General features: G+C 37.8%; 1 protein-coding gene and 1 long non-coding RNA gene across 11 annotated transcripts in view; one reads left to right on the top strand and one right to left on the bottom strand.

The window, feature by feature from the left end:
• LOC142040336 (uncharacterized) overlaps nucleotides 1-15690 on the bottom strand; it is a 348847-nt gene that overhangs the window by 24009 nt on the left and 309148 nt on the right. For 4 of the 6 annotated variants that reach the window (XR_012653174.1, XR_012653176.1, XR_012653180.1 and 1 more), the window contains exon 6: nucleotides 12537-12633. This is a non-coding gene — a long non-coding RNA (uncharacterized LOC142040336). Of the gene's footprint in view, nucleotides 1-3352; nucleotides 3431-3965; nucleotides 4001-12536; nucleotides 12634-15690 lie in introns of those variants that run through there. The other 2 variants (XR_012653178.1, XR_012653175.1) reach the window with 2 other exon arrangements.
• GALNT18 (polypeptide N-acetylgalactosaminyltransferase 18) overlaps nucleotides 1-15690 on the top strand; it is a 252867-nt gene that overhangs the window by 228646 nt on the left and 8531 nt on the right. Inside the window, exons 11-12 of one of the 5 annotated variants that reach the window (XM_075048093.1) lie at nucleotides 5388-5552; nucleotides 14556-14650. The exons of 1 other annotated variant lie outside the window; for it this stretch is intronic. In XM_075048093.1, coding sequence (XP_074904194.1) covers nucleotides 5388-5552; nucleotides 14556-14564 — 174 coding nt within the window. In that variant the 3' untranslated portion in view covers nucleotides 14565-14650. Of the gene's footprint in view, nucleotides 1-5387; nucleotides 5553-7510; nucleotides 7934-8481; nucleotides 11869-14555; nucleotides 14651-15690 lie in introns of those variants that run through there. 3 more of the 5 variants (XM_075048090.1, XM_075048092.1, XM_075048089.1) reach the window with 3 other exon arrangements.

The following is a 15690-nucleotide window of genomic DNA, read 5'->3' as shown; positions in this document are numbered from 1 at the left end:
ACTGTGAGGGTGGTGAGGCACTGGAACAGGTTGCCCTTAGAGGTTGTGGATGCCCCATCCCTGGCAGTGTTCAAGGCCAGGCTGGATGGGGCTTTGAGCAACCTGGTCTAGTGGAAGGTGTCCCTGCCCATGGCAGGGGGGTTGGAACTAGATGATCTTTAAGGTCCCTTCCAACCAAACCATTCTGTGAATCTGTGATTCTAAATCTCACTCTTTCACCTTATTTAAGGTGAAATTAAGATTTTGGGAACCATTTTATAAGTTTTATTAATGTGATACCAATCTCGGTTTGCTTGTCTTATATTATGTCTTAATGTGAATAATCAGATTATTAGGTGGAGCAAACAAGAAATGAAGCCATGGCCTTAAATAGGACACTTCTAGGAAAATAAATTAAAGCAAGCTACAGAATTATTGGTCCTTTAGTTGGAAGATACCATTTTACAGGCACAAGGATATTTGCAGGCCAAGTTTCTCAGCAGATGTAAAAAAAAACCTTACCTTTTACAGTCCAGAGGAGGATTAGTTATGAAGGTGATTAGTTATGGGGCTGTTCTCCAAGAACACAAGGGAGACTGAAACAGAAGCCTTCTGGCAGAGACCTGTGTCAAACCTTGAAGGCAACTGATATGTGGTTTTTTTCAGACCCAGGTATGAAGATTTTGTTACTTTAATCATTTGCTTGCTGTAAACCTTCAGATTAATAACACCAGGTTTTGTTTTGAACAACTTCTTCTGCATCACTTTAATGTGCTGCAAGCCCCAGGCTTCCAGAGGAAGTTTCTTGAGGACACTGAATTCAGCTGGACCTGTAGCGAGGGCAGGGAAAGCAGGCAGCAAGCGGCAGCCTCCAGAGCCAGCCTGTCAGTGTGTGAACAGCACTCGCCCACCCTTGAAAAGCACCTGCTGGGACTGTGGTTGAAGGAGATGTGGAAGCGCCTAAGGCTCAGGCCCCATGTTGACTCTGACACTTTGCAGATCACAAATCCTGCCTACGTTTTTACAGAGTTTCTAACTGACAGTAATGCTGAATCCTTGTAATTTCGCTTCTTGAGAAGATAAGTGCCTTTTGTAGAACCTAACTGATTTCCTGAACAAAGGTGCTCCCTTCCAGTTGCCCAGGAGACACAGTTGTACATCAATACTGTTACAGTGAAAGAAATAGATGGTAAAGTGCTGTGGGCTACAGCAGACTCATGAAATGTAGGGAGGCTTATTTTGTTAGAGAATAAGGGAGTGTTGGGTTTGGGTTTTTTTAACCGTGTGCTTTGGTACCAACATCCAAGCAAGATTTTTTTCTGTGGGAGTTCAGGAGCTCCTCAGGCAGTATGTATGTGATGGTGGTGTGAAAATGTGTGGCTGTGTTTTGCTGAGGTTGCGTCTTCAGTGAAAGTGCAAAGGAAGTTTGAATGAATCTGTATATCAGCATACAGCAAGTGTTTTGACTTCAGTGGAACTAAGCAAATGTTTGGTTATTGAGTCTCCAGTCCCTTGAACAAGGACTGCTGTGACATTTGCTGTTGTAGCAGAAATGAAAGGTCTGAGTTCTTGGTAAAATTTTCAAAGTTACCATAATGACTTAGTAGTCCGTATTCAATATTTAGTTGTTTGGACTTCCAAGAAAGTACTGGAGTGATTGTTCAAAAGTTACTTTCCTAAATTACTGCAAAATTTCTGTTTTGTTCTGTTAGTTGATGGTGGTGTTGCAATATTGTAGGAACAGATGTGCTGGTAAAATGTGTTTTGCCTGTATCTTCTGAAGTGTTTTAAACAAAAGTGCCTCAGTTGTCCATTTTGTGCTGAAGTGGACTGCAAAACAGCTAGCGTACTTGATGCTTGTTAAAAGCATCCTCTTGAAGAAGTAATGCTGTGGCCATTTATCTTTTAACAACTGATTTAAATCACAAGTACAAACTTTTTTATAGGGCTACACATAAGATGATGAAACGTAAGCATGGTTTTAATCTGTAAGATTGTATTTTACCTGCAAGTCAATTTAAAATATGATCAATAAAAAGGCATATACGTGCATACCTAATAAGTACATGAGATGGTAACTCAGTTTAAGTAACTCAGCTGGTTAATCTCTTACTGCCCACTCCAAAAAGGTAATTTGTGTACCATCTTAAAAAAACAACCAACCAAACAAAACCAAAACACACAAAAAAAAGAAACAAAAAAAAAAAACCCCAAAGTACTCTGGAAAATTAAAATAATCAAATAGAAGCAGGGAGATATAGTGTGAAAGCAATTAAAATACTTTCCTTAATATATGAAATTATTTAAAGGGAGGCTTTACCATGGTTTCAAGTTTAATAGCTTTAGGTTTCAGCCTAGAAGAGCATTCGAGTTTGATCAGTAGTCTCAACAGTTAATTCTGTTTTACCAAATGGATGTCCTCCCTTCATCCTGACACAGTTGTTATTATTATGCTGTCTCAGTGCAGGGACTGTTTTATACTTGGGTTGGGGGAAAGGAACCAGTTCTAAGAAAACTTTTCTGGCCAAGTGCAACACAAACCGATACCTCACTGTTTGCTAGCGTGCTGCTCAAGTAGAATTTGTAGAGGGTATGTGCTTTTCATGTGATTCCTCCATTAGGAAAACATAGTAGTTAAATTACTAGGTTGTGCAATGTTTTCAATTCTGAAAAAAGATATGGTATTATTGGATAAGATATTAAAATATTTATAATAATGAATATATAGAATAATTAAATCATATCCATATTACTGGATAAGCAAAGCAACATCCTGAGAGAGCCTAATTAGAAGGACTAACTGCCACTGTACCACAGTCTGTTTCAGTTTGAGCTTATTTTTACATGCCACTTAACAGCTGAAAGGTGCTTTTCCCAGTACTAGGTGAGAATACAAGATTTCACACCTCTTTTTCTAAACTGGTCCATAATAAAAAATGAAGTGAGATTAGTAGGTAGGGTGAGCTCTCTAAAGATAAAGATCAACCTGCTAATTATCCCTATTAATCATAAGTGCATTTGATTGTTCTATTTCTGCACAGTTTTGCCAACAAACAGAATTGGGTAATTCCCCCAGCCAGAGCCATCGTTCTACTTCTGCCCAGAAGGCTGCCTAGACTGAACCATTGCTGATTTGACACTAAAAAAACACCTGGTGAAGCTGCACTGTGAATTGGGCTTGCTTTATCCAGGAAGATGAAATTATTACCTTCAGGTCACTCTGTGAAAGGCTGAGGAGACTGAGCTAATAAAAACAGCTCAGCCCTGAGGGTTTGCAGGTACACCACTTTTTTTGCACAAGCAACCCTGAGCTATATTGTGGTCTTCTCAGAGTTACAGCCAAGCCTGCTCATTTGTTTTCAGTGACTGATGTGTATCTTTAAGAAAAGAAAAGAAAAAAATGCAAACCCCCTTGATTTTCTTCTACCGTGTCATCTCTGGTGACAGTGTGCTGAGAAAATTGAATTAACAAATTACTTTCTATTAATAAAAAAAATGCAAATAACTGACAATTTCCCTCCCATTTTTCTAGTAGTAATTTTAGGTAAGAGGCAAATGAGCTGCAACAAAATGTTTGTCTGTAGAGTCAGTGTATTAACAATCCCCTTAAAAGATCATCTTGATCTTACTGCCTTGCTATATCACTACCTCAATCTCTCTACAAAAGAAGCATCTGGATAAATCTTAAACATATCTAAAATAGTTGCCGTTGGTCTGTCTAGAAAGTCCATTCTCAATGTTTATTGCTCTTCTAAAGCACCAGTTTTGTTTGCAGGAATGTTAATTATCTAACTTATGGATGGAGTCTGTTGGGGTGTGGTCTTGTTAGCCCTTCTACAGTTCTTACTGTTTACTTCAATCAGTAACAACCAACCATTTTGGAAATGGGCTCTGCTAGGTCCTTTTATTTACCCTTCTCTTCTCCTGTAAGGCATCACTGAACTATTCAACTTTTCTCTATTTGGACTCTTAAAACCTAGACTCACCTTGGTTCAGCCAGCTCAGATTTCTGTTATCATTTCTGTGGGGTGAAAAGAATGAAACTGGATGAAGGGGGTCAAAACTTTGATTAGTGTAAACCATTAATGGTAACTTCATTAACTTTTATGCAAGTATGTCAGTTTACATTTGCTGTGCATCTGCCCCAGAAGTGTTCCAGGAGGGTAAACAGAGGACATAGTCTTGCACAGAAACACCACCGTATAATTTCCAGCTCTCCTTTTGTTACAGACACATAGAATGGATACAGTAAGATGACGGGGACATTAATTTGGTGCATCTGTCCAGCTCTTGTCTGTTGTGACTCTGATACCACTAGAGTTGTCAAAGCCTTAGACCTACCCTTACCGGATAAGGTTCCTAAAGCATGATGTTGCCATTTCATCTTTCTCATGGTCCTCTCAGGAAAAAGGTCTGATTTTAGCAAAATAAATTCTGTTTGTGATTAGCAAACAGACAATCCCAGCATAGTCCTGTGTTAACCTTTCTGGGCTTATATGTAACCTGTTATCTTCAAGAGGACACGTTATTGACTCTGTCTGGAAAGCTCACCTTCCTTCTTTTTCTTCCTTCTAGAGAAACCATCCACATATCTGTTTGTAGTCAGAGTAGAAAGAATTTGTGTACTATAGTAGTGTCATGCCTTCAGTCATAAGTATAATCACTGAGGCCGATGAGAGCACTCCTTTGCTACAAATCCAGAGCAGTCAGCATCTGGTCCCTTTTTCCAGTCTCTTGTGTCTGTGTGTATTGACATATACATATACAAAATAAAATGAGAACAAATAGCCTGAAACATGGCCATTCTGGTCTCTTTCCTGCCATATATCTGTCTGTCACCAACTGCTAATAACTTTTTATTGTATATACTGGATTCTGGTTAGCTCCCTCAAATTTGTTTTTTAGCATTTGTAGAAAACCTTCCATTTATCTTTCTATGTGTCATATAAAAGATTGAGATCCTTCCTGCTGAACCGTTGTGCTGCCGTTCTCTTTTCTTACCTCTCCAGTTAGGTATTATCCTCAGATGTAATAGTCTAATCAGTTGATGGCAATACTCAAACTAACCCCACTTCCTGCTAGAGGGTGTACATCTTGCTCTGTGAAGACCCATGGTGCATGACCATAGGAAACAGAAGTAAAAAGGCACACAATAAGGCAACAAGCAGTTTTGTTTGCATATTTCTTATTAAATAGTTAACCAGCATTTACTTGTTGGTAACAATTAATTGTTAATTTAGAACAACTTTTAAATGTTTTGTTGCCTCCTGCATGAAGAGAAATAATTTAAAAGCCACTATGGGGTCAGCGTACTGCTATTCAGCATATTTATCTTTGCCGTTAGCTTTTTGGTAAAAGTGCTGCTTCTGTCTAGAGGCCACAAATCTTGTTTGTGCTTCCTGTTGCAGAATGTTTATTACACAAGCAATCAGCAGCTCCATGTGGGTGTTCTGAGTCCCACTATCGACGATGATGACAACAGATGCCTGGTGGACGTGAACAGCAGGCCCAGGCTCATTGAATGCAATTATGCCAAAGCCAAGAGAATGAAGCTTTACTGGCAGTTTACTCAGGTAATTCTTACTCAGCAGACATTTCAGAAAGTTCAAAAGCTCTGTTTCTGCAACTGAAGTGTGAGTAATCTCTTTACTAACAGAACTGAACCAGATTTATCCTTGCTTTCTTTGCACAGAGGCAGGAAGCTATGTTTACATTTGATCCCAATGTCAGCTACCTTAGGAGGTTATAAAACTTGTGTTCTATTTTCTGAGTTCACAAGAAATTATTTGTTTCTAAGGCAGAGTGACTGCTACAGAATTATCTCAATTAAAAAAAAAAGTTATTTTGGTAGAGTCAAATGCAAAGTAACCTATTTAGGAGCAAGAAACAGAAAGCGTTTTTGTTGTTTGGTTTTTTGGAAGTGGCAACTCAGAAAAGGGGATAGCGGGTCATTGATGATAACAGCCGCATCATGAGCTACTTGTGCAGTTCATTACTTAAAAAGGCTAATGTTTTTATGTGTGAGAGAGAGAGATAAAAAGAAGTGCAAGTGAAGGCTGAGAAATGATTTCAAAGTGATGACAATGCTGATAGGACACTGAGTCCAGGCCTGGTGTCCGCATGTCATAACTGATTTAGAAATACAAGGGAGAACTATAAAGAAGCCACAAAAGTTATGGGGCTAGGAAACACACTTTGTGATGTAATGCTTACGGAGATCACTCTGTTCAGTTTAGCTAAGAGGAAGTGACAAGGTGACTCAAAGCATACCAGTGTTTCCACAGAGGGACATAGGTTATCCTGAAGACAAAACAGGTTCCAATGGTTGGAAGCTAAACATAGTCAAATTTGGTCTTTCAAAGGAAGGTAAGATTTTCCTAAGGTAAGAATTAAGACATCGGAAGTTTAACATGTCAGGTACTGACATGTCGGTTGCTTAGGATAAATAAAAATTTAGATTACAATGCTTTCTAAACCAAGTACCTGACTTAGCTTCTGTGAAAAATTTAATAGCTAGTGTGAGTTTGGTCACAGTTGCTCCTCTGCAGTTTTGAAGCTACAAATCTAGTTGTGTACTCCAGCCCATGGGCTGAGGCTCACCATTAAGGTAATTCTATCCCTGCATTTAATTTTTCTGTATCATCCATGTAGGTTTGTGAATATCTCTTCTGCCAGCTCATTAGTTTGTTGGTTTTTTTCTTTGACTTCAACAGCCATGTTCAGTCTATTTTAGGACATTGGTAATACAGTTTAGCATCCACCTTAATGCAGAGAGCATTTGGACAGTAATCAATAAAGCATACTATTAACATAATTTGTATTTATATTTTGAAGTAATCCAGATCTTTGTCTTTAAGGGGTAGCTCTCAAGCAGCAGACCTTAAATCCCTAACCTGGAAAGACATCCCAGCTTTCACTTTCAGTCTCCTCAAGGGCAGAGTTTTAATTATGTCTTCTCTGAAGTTGTAAAAATAGTCTCATCGTGAGCGCGGGGGCTCACTGTGGCCATCTCTGCACTTGATTTTTGGTACCATTTTAAAAAAGTATAATTAACATTTATTTAAATAGTATTTCAGTAACATGTTAGTACTGTCCACCTATTCAGTGATTGCTCTGTATAACCCAACCCTTTGGTGACAATTAATGGTTTCTGCTCCAGAATATTGCTGCTGTTTTGTAATACTAATTATGTTAGATCTGATTTGGGGAGCAGCAGTAGAATGCATTGATAATTTAGCTATTAAAAGCTTCAGAAATGGTATTTAACTACTTTAGGTTTGTTTTCTGTCTGTATTTCTATTCCATGTTCCAAATACAATTTCCCAGTGAAGGTGCAGTGCTGTTAAACTAGGCTCTATGGACTGTACTTAAGTCTTCTACAAAGAAACTTCTGCCCAGGAGAAGTGAAAGCTAATTAGTTGTTTCCTTATGATAAATTTAGAGACAAATGAAATAATTAAAAGCTTGCTGTTCAAAAAGGATTTTGTTAATACCCAATGCAATTAAAATGCCATTATTTCTCAACATACAGCATGGTACACAGCCCCTCTGTAAGCCAGAAGAAAGTTAATGAGAGTAATCAAGGATTGCCAAGATCAGCTGATGAACTCCATTTGAAATGCTCCCATTTAGTCTGGTGAAAGGATGTGTTTCTGTGAATACACTGGAAGCTGTTTATCTGAAAAGAGTCTTTTTTGTTATGTTTTTAAAGCTCTGGTATTTATTTTCCATATTATGCAGTGAGCAGAACTACTGAAAATAAGCAGGATTGTAAGTATTGATGCGTATGTAGTCTTGAGGTTTGTGAAATATTAATTAAAATGTAGATGCTGGCCACAGGTTTTTATAGCACCTTCCTTTGGCTGCAAGTATGCTTTCACTTCTCTGGATTCTCTAGCTATTCAACAAGAATGTCTGATGATATAGATAAATAAAAATATAGCAGTGCAAATAGAGAAATTGTCTCAGAAAGGAAATGGGAATAACACTTACCAACCAAAGCAGGGTAAACCCATTGAACTAGATTTTCCCTGACCAGCACAAAAATCAGTATTTGCCCTGCATTCCAGACATGTATCTTAAAATTTGAATGAGGAAGCTTTCTCATGTTTCTGCAAAACACACTATATATTCTGAGAGGCACCCTAATAGTGTGTGGTGGGACATGGACTTCAGACTGGTTGATAGAAGACTGTACAGCTTTTTGGAAAAAGGATTCTTCAGTTAACATTTTCCTCCTCCCTTGCATTGTTGAAATCTAATGATGAGAGAAATCCTTATGACAGAAGTAGAAAATAGGGGTCATCCTCAGCTAGTGGTCTTGCTTCTGTAGTTCTATTACAGAATTATTTAATTCTTAATTTGCATCTTTGATTAGAAGTGTGTGTGTATACACACATATACACTTGTGCGTGTGTATATTTAAATTTAAAAAAAAAGAAATCAAGTTATCTTTTACTTTGGTTTTAAAATTTTAAGTTATGTTGCTACCTTCAATTGTAGGCAGCTGGAGTCAGACACTCGGATGTTTACTGCTACATTGTGGACAAAATAGTCATTTAATGGGCATTCATATGGAGGGAACTGCCACCAGTACCTCAAACTGTTTTCATTATACATCATACTGGCTGACTGGACAGAGGCCTTGGGAGACTGTGGTATCCTTCTGTAGTGGAAAAACTTGCATTGAGCATTCAAAGCTCATATTATGTGTTTGTATAATCAGGATCCATCTGAGCAAATTTCCATGCTCCACAGTTTTGTACAGCTGCCAAATGCAACAAGACCCAATAAAATGTAGGCTTCAATGACATTCTTCCTTCCAAGGCTTCTTCAAGTGTTTATAACTGTAATTATGTCAAATTATGTAAATTAGCCCTGAAAAGACTCCAGTCAACTGGGTAGTGTTCAAGAATTTTATTGTTCAGGTTGTTTGTCAAGTCTTCTCTTAAGGGAAATGCTTATTTTGGGAATACTTTTATGCTGAAAAGTCTTCTAGGTGTTTGCCAGTTCACCTAGTTCAGTCTATCTCGCCACTTTTTCATTTAATTGAGCAAAAACAGACCTTATAGCAAAATAGCAAGTAATCCCTAGAAATTACACAAGGCAGAGAGGACAGAATTACATGGTAGTAAAATGATAAGAATTTTACTAAAATATTAATTTAAACATGGTATCAAGGAAGCTGCTCTGGCATCATGAATCATCAGGAAAGCAAAAACTAATCTCAGTTGCTCCTGAGCACCCCTTATGTAGTACTAAACAATTAGTCCTGCTCACACCCTGTGAGCTCTTTACGGCGCGGAGCACGTGCGCATGCAGTGTGCTGGCGGCAGCAGCCTGTACCCCCGTAACCAAATGCTTGCAGGAAGCCTCAGTTCAGCAGCACATCTGCATGACAGTCACTGTCCACGTGCTCAGGCAAGCTGCTGTCCTTGGGACTGCTGTAGTGGTTGCATTACGTGGTCTGTTGTGTGACAGAGAAGGGGCACTGAGATGTAGGAGAGTGAGGCCAGTGCACCTGGTCAAATGTCTCCTTGGGACATCTTTCAGTAGAAACTGCTTATGGCCAAAACCATGCTCTTTTGAACTGACTATCTTACATTATCAAGGTTTTTCTGTGTGCTAAGAAATAGTACATTCTAAATGCTGCAGTCAGGTTTTTTTGGAAGAGGGGTATGGGTTTGTTTAAGAAGTTTCTCAGTCTCTAGTCTGATTTCTCAGGTTTATTGCTGATAAAAAGGCAGTTGTGACGTAACACCTGCCCTGTGAGTAAAATTCATCTCTACATACATCACCTGGGTGACCAGCAGGTCATCTAGAAAGTACACTTACGGCATGTTAAGACTCCTCCAGCAGCAAAACAAGGGCAAAAGGAGGAAGTTTTTCCATAATTACTCTTTATCTTGAAGTGTCTTCATGTTTATATTTAATTGGATAGGGATGCGACTGTTTCTTATGCTTCTAACCAGACTAGCTATGCTGTCACTATTTGCTGTTGTGAGAAATGTGACAGGTGAGGGCTCCGTGTAAGAAGACATATAAGGATGGACACGAGGCAGACCTAAAAAATGAAGAGATGAATGCTTTTAAGGCTGTTCCATGTTGAATCCTTTTCACTACAGCAAGCTCTGTTAATTTAAGTAATTCAACCAACAGTGTGGTTGCCATAGAAAGGTAAGAAGAGTGGACACTCATTGCAGACCTCATGGGAAGGAGAGGCTGTGCAAAGCCTATGCTCAGGACTGCAGGGTACCCATATCCAGTAGCAGTTGCATCTGCCTGCGATGCTAACATTGCTTTTACATTTTATGGAGGATTGTGATTCTAGTCAGTGCTGGAGGTTTCCACAGGAAATCTTCCAGTTCAGAAGTGTTCAGAGGGGGTGGTTTATGCTATCCTGAGAAGCTGTAAATAAAATTTGTTGCTGACAACTACATATGGTAGTTACCATATGTATAATTTCCGAAATATCACAGTAGGAATTGCTATGGAAGGAAAAGGGAAGACAGACGAGAGCAAATGAATTACTCAGTTGGTACAGTATTCCACAGATAAACGTGATGATTCAGATCACATTTAAAAATGTATTAGATAATAGATAAATAGATATTCTGTGTGGCTATATAAAGAAAGAATAGACCTTAAAATTACTGAAAGCATTTACATCTTGCTCCTCCTACAGATTTTGGCCTTTGCCAGACAGTCATTCTGAATTATTCTTACATGCCTTTATCTTACGAAATTAAAGGATGTGCAATACTACCACTAGCTGGAACCATTACCTGAACCACATCCCAAACAAGTAAGGGAATACAGGGTGCAGATTGTGTGGTAGGATTAAACTGGAGGCCTGTGAAGCAAGCAGAGAATCTCTGTACCAATATCATATGACCCTTTGCTGAGTGTACACAGTGCAGAAGTGGAGGCTAACACCATTAAACAGTAGACAGTTTCCTTCTAATGTCCACTCCCAGTTTTCAACCCATATATTAGCCAAGGACATCGGTGTACAAGAGGCATTAATTTCAGTAGAGCGCTGTGTCTAAGGGAACAATGGTCCCCATTAACTTCTTCAGATTCTTGCATTATGAGAGCCACAGGGTAGAAAAACAGCATCATTAATTTATCAAGAATTTGAATTTATACTGTACTTCTAACCCCAAAGGATGCAAATACACTAAATATGTATTTGCAGTATAGGACATGCTATACTGCAATACAGCTATATAATAATGCAGTGCTATCTGCGTAAGAAGTCAGAACAGAAAGTGATTGTGATCCTGCAGGAGAAATATAAAGAAAAACAGAACCTAATTATTCAATTAATTGAGCCAACAGACTAGGTTAAGCCCTGTATTTTTACTGAGGCTATCTGAATTTTAAATGACCAGTGTCAGAGAGTTTTCAGTTTTAAACCTCAACCACAAAAGAGCACTTCCACAAGCCCCAGGGGCCTTAGTGCAGTGTTGGCATATGGGTCCAGTACATTAACAGCACTTTTTTTTATACTTAGCTACTCTTTGCCCATCTTTGATTAAATATTCCCTTAGCTTGCCTGTACTTAATATTTGAACTAACTGGATGACTGCACAAGGTGTTATAGCTGGAAGACAAGGAACCTGAACCATTGTTCTGCTTAGACATGAAAGTGATAGTTAATGTTTTGATTTTCTTTTTGCTCTAGTAAATTTGTCCCTAATTCATGTGCAACTTAACCAATATTCTTGTTATTAATATAACACTTTTTAAAAACAGGTGTATTAGAGTATTTGTTTTTCATACTCCTTGAACTATGTCTTACTATAAGCCTACAAACTCTAGTCCCATTCATGCAAATGGAATTGTTTAAAAGTACAAAAATCTGAAAGCATTCAGTCTTTCTCCATATTGAATGAATACCTGACTTCAACTTAAATATGAAAATGTATATGCAAAACACATGCAGAAAAAATATTAAATACAAATATTACTATATAATACTGTGTTTTAGCAATTGGTGTTAAATTTGCTTGCAGTTGCTGCTGTAGTTAACGGTAACCATAATTTCCTTGTATAAGTTTAGTCTTCTATTTGGAGTACTTCTTTAGTAGCAAGTTTTAATTTTTGCAAATTAGGTGTAGAACTTGCCAGCTAGAAAGTTTGTGTGTGAATAGAGCAGTAAAATGAGCTTTTAGTGGGTGCATTTCAAGTCTTTTCCAGCATATCACATTATGCAGTATTTACTCTCTCGAGGACTACATTTAAGCTCCAAGGACACTTGTGCTGAATTAATTTAGAAGGAAGTTAACACATAGCCATGTTTTTCCTTCAAAACAGATACCCTATTTGCATATTTTAGCATATAATTTTAAACACCACATTTATTTACAAGGAAATTATTTGTCCTAGTTCCACCTGATTTTCCCTAATTTCTGATGTCCAGATAAGCTCCATCCAAAAATCGCAGATGACAGCTGCTGCTGACAAGGTATTGCATGGCATTATAATGAGAGACATGCAAAACAATGGCTAAATCCAGAATGTTTTCTACAGCTTGACTGATAACCAGCACTTACCAAATGAAGTGGCTGGGTTTCAGGAGATGTGAGCTCTGTTCTCAGTCCCTCTTTGGCATTACTGGACCAATCACTTCTTGGGTTCTGCATTCCTCAGCTGCAAGATGGATGGGCGTATGTTTACCTTTAGCATACATCTTTTATTATTTCTAAGTTCCCAGATGAAAACTAAACTCTGTCCTGATCAAGTCAGTAAAAGTTGCATCTTTAATTTCAATGCAAACAAGAACAATATCTATGTAAGTAAGGTTTGGCTACCAAGTAACAACCTGCAATCCAAGATGCAAATAATTGAGAAAAATGTTCACTTGGAAGGCAGTTAAATCAGGATACAATAATGATATACATGACAAGAAAAGAGCGTTTGTTATTTAGTGAGATGATCAGGGCATCAAGTCTGGTATCCTGAACCTGACAGTGACAACACCCAGTATAACAGACAAAAAATAAGTTATTTCCATTATTGTCTGAGTAAACTGTGCAAGGTTTGTGCTGCAGCTGCAAGGACATTCCTTTCCCAATATCAATTATAATCAGCAACAGATTTGTGTGGTTACTAGGGAAAAAGCCATTTTCAATAACTAGATAGTGTGACCAAAGTCCCAAAGAGCTCAACCTAAATTCCCACATGAGAATATGCAGATCAGTTGAAATACTAGTGCAAATCATTCCTTAATTTTCTTCAGTTGGCACTCAATTTATTTCTTGGTCTCTAGGGATTGGTTTAATCCTAAGTATATAATGACAATGCAAACAGTTCAGTTTCTGGGTTAAAATGAGTTAGGAAGCCTTCATATTGAGCACTCAGATTAGAAAACCTAGGCTAATTGAATACACCACACACACACAAGAAATAAAATTGTCATTCAGTATTTTTGTTTTCCAAAGGAGTTACATTTTAGTAAGAGTTGCATCTCACAAAGAAATAGGAATCCATATTTTCTCTCATCTAAAATCCATAAATCTTTGGAAATCTGTTCAGGTGTCTAGGGAAAACATCTCATCTTTCCTAGGGAAAATATAAAAATCTTGAGTTTTCTAATTGTGCTGAAAGGAGTTTCTTTTTTGTCTGGCTGAAGATGAATAACTAGGTATCCCCTGTGCTAAGGTTGGGAAATAATAATGTGAACTTTTCTTCTTTACATTAGTTTTCTAGGTATGCTATGTTACAACAATATTTTTATCCATAAGGAGAAAAAGAGAAAGAATAAGACAGTAAGGTGCTCTTAGACATGATCTTCAGGTGCATGCGGTGAACAGATTTTCATTAGCAAACTAATCTTGCATCTTGTGCACACTCAAAAGTAGGGAGGGAAGACATGTTAACAAGAGTTTGCACAGACAAGCAATGCAGAATGAGCCTTAGAAAGCAACATACACAGAAGTGATGATTGCTTCAAAACCAAACAAAAAGGCAAAACCTAGGAATACACAATTTGCCACATCACAGATCAGAAAATTAACTAGATTAATTACGTCATCTAGAAGATTCCCTCAGGCAATGGTCAATGCTTGCTGTTTCAGAAAAATCAGCTCTATTCTGAGCCAGCAGTTCATTGTAACATCAGGAGGAGGACTCCCTTCTTGACCCCTAAAGTGCTCTCTTCATGAAGACCGAGATTTGATTTGTCTGAATGATCTCAACATGCCTATAAAAACTTGTTTTATCAGCACTCTTCAAATTAACCTAGCCCACTAAAACCATCTAGTCACTGAACATTGATGCCTGCGACAATGAATTCAACAGGTTTCCTTACCCACATAAATCACAGTAGTTGTTGCAAATTGCTAACTCTAACAATCCTTTTTTCCTTAGAAAGTTCATTTACCAGTTTCACACTGGTATTCACAGGTATTCGTACTTCTGATCACTGAAGTCAGATTCCATTAATTTTCATTTACATCCTAAGCAAAGTCCTATTTTTATTTCATTTTAGTGTATTTTGTAATTCCCCACCATCTGAATATTCCATCACACTTCAAAGCATCTTTGTTGCCTTTCTCTGTCTTGTACTTTAGACATCTTGAAGCAAGCCTAGATCAAGGCAGATAAATCGAGCCTGACTTGTTTGCAGAAGTCATTTATATGTAATCTCAGAATGAAAGAGAAAAAGGTAACTTTTCTAAGCTTTTCACAAAATGTATTTGTAAAACATGCAAATAAAGCCAATGTATCCAGCACTCCCATCTTTTTCCTAATTATAATATTGTTTCTTGACACAGGCAGCTACGGTATGGCTCAATCCATGAAAAGAAAGATTGTATAAGAAAAAATTTTCTATTTTTTAGTTAGAGTAAAATCACCCTGCAGAAAACATTGGTGCAGAGCATTAACTCTGGATTCTTTTCTATAGGTCAGGTCTCACTCAAGACTCCAGAGATGTTTAGAAACACGGGATTTACCTGTATCTAACACTCCTGCTAGTAGAAGGAGGTATAAAATGTAGCAGTTGTGTTTCTACATTATGTATGTTAACAACAACATCTTAAATTCTAATTCAGAACATTAGAGTATTGAATTTAGAGCACTAAATAGCCAGCGACTACTCAGTATAGGGGGTTCTGCGTTTACAGTTTTCTGAATGCTACCAAGTAGGACAGTAGGCAGTATATGACAAAAGGAAGATGCAGAAGAGACACTTACAAACAGCATCCCCTTTAATAGTAAGAAAAAAATTTCAGAAAATGTCAACCTGTGTATCATCTGTCACCGACATAAATTTCTGGAGCTTACTCTTCTGTGACTGTCAGTCCTCAAAAAGGCATTCAATTTATTTCTAAATGAATTGTCCTGTTAACTTGTTACTCAGGACAGCAGCTGTAGTTGGAAAAGCCGTGCACGTCATTATCACCTGCATAGCATAAAGCTAGTTTTTCCTTTTTTACAAAGGACTTAATGGGTAATCCTAGCGATCAGAAGGTCAACATAATACATCATCATTTGGATTTGTTGCCAAAACAAAACCAAACAATATGTTCAGCTGTAAATTCTGCATTTAGCCACAATTATCAGGGCTATGTATGGATAAAAGATTCCCTTTTTACTACTTCCCACTCACTCCCCCCTGAAACAGTGTTCAGTAATTAATTTTAAATATCATACTGTATACCTAGAATATTTGTTTCTGCAGGTGTTTTTCTAATAATATGTCAG

This window comes from Buteo buteo, chromosome 16, assembly GCF_964188355.1.
Source record: "Buteo buteo chromosome 16, bButBut1.hap1.1, whole genome shotgun sequence".
Classification (NCBI taxonomy): domain Eukaryota; kingdom Metazoa; phylum Chordata; class Aves; order Accipitriformes; family Accipitridae; genus Buteo; species Buteo buteo.
Note: the sequence above shows the minus strand (reverse complement) of the source record. Positions and strands in the feature narration are given on the sequence as shown.